General features: G+C 50.8%; 1 protein-coding gene across 1 annotated transcript in view; it reads right to left on the bottom strand.

The window, feature by feature from the left end:
* Positions 1-814: 814 nt before the first annotated feature.
* LOC125429908 (G-protein coupled receptor 22-like) overlaps positions 815-7510 on the bottom strand; it is a 73820-nt gene continuing 67124 nt past the window's right edge. Inside the window, 2 exon segments of the mRNA XM_048491493.1 lie at positions 815-3895; positions 3897-4826. Coding sequence (XP_048347450.1) covers positions 3469-3895; positions 3897-4756 — 1287 coding nt within the window. The 5' untranslated portion in view covers positions 4757-4826 and the 3' untranslated portion in view covers positions 815-3468.

Here is a 7510-nt window from a genome sequence, read left to right as displayed (position 1 = left end):
CTTAAATCAAACAACAGTATTCTCATCACACATTAAGCGAACCATTTGACATGTGACACCACATAATTAAAAAACAAAATGGCTGTCATTCCCTCCTTATAAATCACGGCCCACTGACCCATGCCACTGTTCACGGGATTCCATAATTTACTTGTGAATATTTTAGTCCATAGGTGTCAAACTCGCGGCCCTCCAGATACTATGGACTACAGGTCCCATCATCCCCTGCCAGTATGATGCTGGCAGGGGATGATGGGATCGGTAGTCCATAACATCTGGAGGGCCGCGAGTTTGACACCTGTGTTTTAGTCAATCTCATCAGGGAAGAACAAGGCAATTAATAACTTCAACAGAAGGTGCAGTAGAGAGGAGACACTAAAGGGAGAAATATAAAGCTAAATCAAGCACCAAGCTCCAATCTGCCTTCCAATGTAGTGGGGTCCTTATTCTTAAAGAAAAGGGGGATTCGAAGGGGAGAAGGGCAGTCACCTTGAAAGCCCCCCCCCCCCCCCAAATTTGCCCTGGGCATATGCTGTAGTCAGGGGAATGCACTTGAGTGATGGTGGATACATTCTGGGACATGATAAGAAAATATGGATGTGAGGTGTCTGATAATTGTTTCTGCTTCGTCCTCCCAGTGTGACTGCCCTTGGGAAATTATTAAAGCAACCTATTATCACCCAAATGATGGTGTACTGCCAGGATAAATCTGTGAATCCCAACTTTTTATCAAAAGAGACAGCAGGGTGGCTCGTGTGGTATCAGCTGGCTCTCTCCTCAGGAGACCCCCACTATTTCCTGACACGTTTCACGCTGTAACTCACCAGCTCTTTATTGCCTTTAACTGGCTGCAGTACAACTTTCAGAATATTACATCTATCGCTAGAGTACACAGATATACACAGAGGAGGGGGGAGGGGAGGCCGCTGTGGGATCCCCTTCAGCTCCCAGCAGCAGGAATCCAGGCACTTTCACAGGCTGGGCACCATTATTTACGTCAGCCAGTTCATTTGCTTTTTGCCATACAGAACAGGTGAGGAAGACACGAGTCTTTTGTTGATAACCTACGGGTGGGTTCGGGGTGAAGAAAGGGCGTGAAATTGTGGCTTGCGTGTCTGAATGCCCGTGTGTATATTGCCATACAGGACAGTTTCCACGTCAAGGGCTTCCGAGGTGAGATAATTCCTGTCAGCTACCAGGCAAAACTCTCAACGCTTTGCTGGCCTCCCAAATTACGTTGGTGTTTGGAAATTTCTACTCATAACCCCGCTCGTTACTGATCGTTGCTGAAGATCCAGAGGAATCTGGGGTCCATTCTAGAGGGCAGAGTGAGGGAAGGCTGTTCGCCCAGCAACGTCTCAGTGTACTGTTCAGCCATTTTGCAGATGGTCATGAAGGAGGAAGGGAGGAGATGGGCAGTTGCTAGGATTACTACCAGGCAACTTTTGGGAGTGCTTGCAACTGGTTTCTAGACCCCAGCTCTCTTCCTTCCATTAAACAACCCAGAAATGAATGGTTGGGTGGAGGGAGGTATCTTGGGCTCCCTTGCAGCGTTGGGAAATTTGCAAGTGTATGCTTGAACACACGGATGCTTTATGGCAGCCTTGGGAAGAGATAAATGCAACTTGTATACTACCTCCTGGCTAGGGGATGAATTCAACTCTGAAAGAATCTCCATTAAAAAGCGGACACACAAGTCATTCACTGTCACCCTGTTGTCCATCGGCACTAAATACACTGGAAGAGTCCTCAAATAGTTCTGTCAAGGAGCCGTCAACTTTATCAAACCCAATCCCAAGCTTTTGCACCCGCCATTCAGAACACCCTAAACCTGTTAGCAGAGACACTGTTGTTATCCAGAACGTGTATATAAAAGGGTCCCATCAAGTTCTGCTGTTGGAAGGGGAAGTCTGTCAGGAAGACTCTTGTTTTCCCAGGACATGCAGCCTATGCTCCTTGCTGTGAGGACAGAGTCAGGATTTGTCTGCCCTCGGGCCAAGGACTGATGAACAGGGATGCTATGGGCTACAGCAAAGATGTCACTTCCCCTAAGGAAGTTCCTCAGAGATGTCTATTTTTCTCTCCCTTGTTCCCAGAGACATCCATAGAGAGGTGAAACCCCCAAACACAGCAGAACTGATGCAGCAATGGGGGAAACGAATAGGGAAATGATTGCCAGCAAGTGCCTTAGCACAGCGAGTTAGGATACTGGTCCTGACATGGATGTGTGAGATAGCATTTGTGGAAGATTATAGATCCCAGGCTCCAGTACTTGGAAGGAGGGAGTGGGAAACCACCCCCGCTGTCTGGAAATCCTGAGCAGGTTCTGGATCTGACATTCTGGAAGAGGGTTTGCCTAACCTCTGGAGGGAATACCTCCATGCCAGAGGAGCAAGGTATGGGTGAGGCTCATGCTAATTCCAGCCCTTTTCTACAGACACACCAGCCATAAACGCCTTCCGGTCCTCCTTTCTCCTCCCTCAGCAGACAAGAGAGTTTGTGCCAGCTGTCCTGTACTTAATCAAGAACTAAGAGGCTGTTGCAGTGAATAGCTCCCTTGAGCTCCAAGGACTCAACAGCCCAGTATCCAGGGTGCTCATCCAACACCCGTGTGCGGTGAGTTGTGTTCACAACCGCCAGTGATTTTTGAAAAAAGCAGTTTTTAAGGCACATGGAAGGGAGGCTGATTTGGATTAGTTCTGCAGTGTGCAGGGACAGAGGCTTTAAGTCGTGCTCCCCCACCGGTTTATTGATCGGAAATGGCCTTAGGGAGCTATTTGCCCATTTGAACTAAACTTGAGCGTGTCCGTACATTTAGCCCAGCAAGTTAAACAGTGGCTACCTGGGACCATTTCAGGTCAGGAAAATGGTGTGCCTTTCTCCCCACACACTGTGGTCCCAATTCAAAGCAGGCCCTTGTGGGCCTTCAAAGCGTGTTGTTTTTTTTTAAATCACTGGGAGCTGCCCACACTGAAAACCCAACATGTAGCTAGTCTGGCCTTGAGTGGATTTCTAGCACAACGGTTGGCACTATATAAACATTAAATAGTAGCAGTAAGAATTGTGGGTCTTAGTGTGATAATTTGGCCAACATGTTCGGCGGGAAGCCCTGAGCCTTCCTCTTTCACCTCAGTCAGTCGGGTGGCTTCAGCGTTGGCTACGGGAGGCCCGTTGGGGACCCTCATTAGGAATCAGTGTCACCCCCTGCACTGAAATTGTTAGGGTTTCATTGAGATGTTTATGGCTGGCCCTCACTCCTTGGTAAAACACTGCTCACCCTCTTCAGTGGCTTCAGCTGAGGGATTAGCACCGGTTTTGTAGTTTCTGGTGACCGTGATGAGGTCTCAGCCCCTGCCCTTTGCTTTCCAATGTCTGGCACTCACTATTCACCAACTCGGACGAGGGCAGTGACTAGTTCACACACCCAAACTCTTCCAGAAGCCATTTTCAGGGCCCGGCAACTGCACCTCACTCCTTAGTGGCCTCAGTCAGACAGTGCTCGGCCCCATCGCTGCCCCGTGGGCGGCCCTTGCAGCTCTTGCGCGGAGGCTCCACCCACGAGTTGTGGATGACGGTGCCACCGGGGGCAGGGTCTACCTGCAGGGCTGACACCACCCGCTTCTTCAGCTTGCTACGGAGTACATTGCGCAGCTTCTGGCGGGTGAAGGCATAGAGGAGGGGATGGAAGATGGTGGTGCCATAGGCCATGGCCAGGAAGCAGATCCGCAGCTTCCCCAGCAAAGGGCCGGGTCCCCTGCACAGGATAAGTAAGTTGGCAACAGAGAGGGGTGCCCAGCACAAAAAGAAGGTTGAGATGATGAGAAGAGACATGCGGAAAACGCGCCGCTGGCGCTCCCTCCGGTCACGGTGACGCTTCACTGCTCGCCGCAGCGCTGATCACCGAGACCGAGGCCTGCACTCCCATCGGCGGCTGCGCGGAAAGGGCAGACACCGGCTGAGAAAGCCGCTTGGCCTCTCCTCCGCTGGGCAGGCTGCAGCTCGTCTCGGCCGATTTCCGCCGCTTCCTCTTCTTGGTCTTGCGGCGCTGGCTGCGCTTGAAGGTGCTGCCGATACTGATGTTGAGAGCCTGCAGGATCTTGGCGTAGGTCACAAGCATGACAGCCACAGCGGCAAAGAAAGTGGGGATCTGGATGGCCAGGTGGTAGGAGGTGCCGAGTTCGGCGTGGAACTCCTTCGGGCCCACGCAGAGCACGGTGCGGTTCTGCCACTTGTCGGCGTGGCCAAACTCGCCCTCGAGGAAAGGGATGAAGAAAACCGCCAGGGACAGCACCCAGACGCCAGCCAGTAGCAGGATGGCACGGGCCGGCGTCAACACGCGCTGGGCTGGCCGCACGGAGATGTCATAGCGGTCCAGGCTGATCACCAGCACGTTGGTGGCCGTTGCCACGCTGCTGAAGGTGATGCAAGCCTCGTGGAAGCAGCACAGCAAGGTGGCAGCGCGGTCCGGGGGCACCAGGACCACCACCATGGTGAGTGGCGCGCACACCACGCAGATGAGCACGTCCAGCACGTGCAAGTTCATGGTCACCATGTTGCTGACCGAGTCAACTAGGCCAGCTTGCAGGCAATAGAGGACCAGGACGGTCAGGTTGCTGCTCACACCCAGCACAACTTCCAGCATTAGGAAGCCCGTCAGTGAGACCTGGAAGCCCAGTGGGTAGGGCAGGGTCCAGCTGGGGTCAGGGGTCACCCCATCTGTCGTCTCCAGGACAGTGTCGAACATGGGACTCTCCATGGCTGAGGGAGTAAGGAGCCGTGAGCATAGTCCTCGGACTGGCCTGGGGGGTTACAGGCAGCTCCCTCACCTGTGGGGAGAAAGAGATACTGTTAGACGCTAATTGTAGTAACATCAAACTTTGCTCATTGGGACTCTGAGGTTTGCTCTTTACTCCATAAAACTTACCTATCTAGTACCTGAGCTATGTCAGAAAAAAAAATTAGAGAAAGACCTGTAATTAGAAGAAATCAGGACGAACAAAGGAAATGACTACATTGCTTAATGCTTAATGACGAAAGTTGTTCTATTCAGTATACTAGCTAATGTAAATTTATAAGATCACAAAGGCAGCTCCATTCTAATTATTTTTTAAAATATCCTTACTGTTATCACTGTTAACTTTCTTTTCTTTTTCTGTAATCCTTTTTTTTCTGGCAAAAATGAGAGTTCAAGTATTTTTTTGCCATCCATCCGCAGCTGACTTATGGTGAACCTGTAGGGTTTTCAAGGCAGGCGACATTCGGAGGTGGTTTGCCGTCGCCTTCCTCTGCAAGGCAACCTTGGACTTCCTTGGTGGTCTCCCATCCAAATAGTAACCAGGGTCGACCCTGCTTAGCTTAGCTTCTGTGATCCGATGAGATCAGGCTAGCCCAAAAAAGGTAACAGGGAAATCTTAGCATTAGTTGAAAAATCTCTGCAACCACCACACAATGGAAAGAAAATACAACCTGTGCATTTCTTTCCCTACGCCAAAAAATAAGACCCCAGAGACATGATCTGTCCTTGGCCCAGGTTGCAGTGTATTTGCAAGAACAACTAAACACACAGACATTACAAAAAATTTTTAACTTATGGGGAGTTTCCCCTTGAAAATTGATTGTACTAGCTGACTTTTCAAGGGTAAGGATGTTGGGGGATGTGTGAATGCAAGAACGCAACCAACAACCAGGAATGAAATCCCCTTCCCCACCCTCTGACAGAGCAACCAAGGCTTTTGTTAAGCACCACCTACATGTATGCAAAGATGTCTTTGATGAGCATTAAAGCAAGAATTCCCAGGAGTTGAAATTATCTGCATACGTACAGAAATATAGCCAATAGTGTATCTGAAGGGGGGAAAGAGGTAGCAGACGACCAGGCACTATGTGACTGGGTTGTATGGGAGGGCACATTTCAGCCCCCTGCCCCCTCCCTCCCAGCCCCCAGCTGAACTTGCCCGCCGCTTGCCTGGCCCGCGTTTGCCTCACTGTCCCTCCCCCATGTGCCCAGCTGAACACCCCCGCTGGCCCACCCCACTTATCTGGCTTGCCACACTGCTTGCCTCCTTTCCCTCCCCCATGCCCAGCTAAACTCACCTGCTGTTGCTCACCCGGTTCACCTTGTTTGCCCAGCCCACCACTCTACTTGCCTCCTTACCCTCCACTCAGCTGAACTCATCTGCTGCAAATTGCCCATCTCCCCTGGTCTGCCATGTCGCTTGCCTCACTTTCCCGCCCTGCGCCCAGCCAAATTTGCCTGCTGCCATTTGGCCAGTGCGCCCTGCTCACTCTGTTTGCCACCGGTTGCCAATTGCCCCCCCCCCCCCCCGCTCAGCCAAACTCGCCTGCCGCTACTTGCTCGGCCCACCCCACATGAAGGAAAAGGTTTGTTGGTGGATTTTTAATTGGGGGGGGGGGCACGTTGATGGGGGGAGTTTGGCCATGGCTTGCCCTGGGTGCCGTTTTGTGGTGGCATACTGCTGAATAAACTCTGAAAGGAGACTAGAGGGAAGAAGTGAGAGAGACAACTCACAAGGCTGCAGAGAAGTGAGAAAATCCAGACAGCCTTTGATGGAGGCAGGGAGGAAAATTTGGCCTCCGGCCTCCACAGGATGGCCTTGGACCCGTATGGGTGGAGGTGGTCACTGCACAGCACACGGTAGTGATGTAACTCAAAATGAGCAGGGAGCCAATTCCCTTCCTCTCATTGCATTCAACCTGCCACAAACCAAGATTGCTAGAGAAGACTTTTAACATTGATTCTTTTAACTACCAACCAAACTCAGGGGCCAACACATGCTTTTTGAACATATGGACAATTAAGCCCTCATGGGACTAAGGACAAGCAGCTGGGGAAAGAAGAAGAATCTGGATTTATACCTTGCTTTTCTCAACTGTAAGGAGTTTCAAAGCGGCTTACCAACTCCTTCCTGTCCCCGCAACAGACACCGTGTGAAGTAGGTGGGGCTGAGAAAGTTCTGAGAGAACTGTAACTAGCCCAAGTTCACCCACAGATGCGGAGCTACAGAGGGGTTGGGGGGGTGCGTGTTGCACTGGGCACGTGCCTGGGAGGGCAGCAAAAATTTCGGATTTGTTTTTTGTATTTTTTAGTGTTTTTAGTTTTTGGCCTGCAGGAGGCACGGTTTTTAGGCTGCTAACAGAACCAAAAATTCAAGGAGTTTTCAGGGGACTCTCCTGATGATACCATCCAAGTTAGGTGAGGTTTTGTTCAGTGGGTCCAAAGTTATGGACCCCAAAAGTGAGTGCCCCCTACCCCATTGTTTCCAATGGGAGCTAATAGGAGATGGGGGCTACACCTTTGAGAGCCCATACCTTTGGACCCCCTGAACCAAACTTCACCAAACCTGGCTGGTATCATTAGGATAGTCTCCTAAAGATACCCTGAAATTTTGATGCTGCTAGCCTAAAAACTTGCCCCCCTGCAGTCCAAATACTGGACAAACACTAAAAATACAAAATACACAAATTAACATGGGGGGAGCAAAACTCAGAT

This window comes from Sphaerodactylus townsendi, linkage group LG03 (assembly GCF_021028975.2).
Source record: "Sphaerodactylus townsendi isolate TG3544 linkage group LG03, MPM_Stown_v2.3, whole genome shotgun sequence".
Classification (NCBI taxonomy): Eukaryota; Metazoa; Chordata; class Lepidosauria; order Squamata; family Sphaerodactylidae; genus Sphaerodactylus; species Sphaerodactylus townsendi.
Note: the sequence above shows the minus strand (reverse complement) of the source record. Positions and strands in the feature narration are given on the sequence as shown.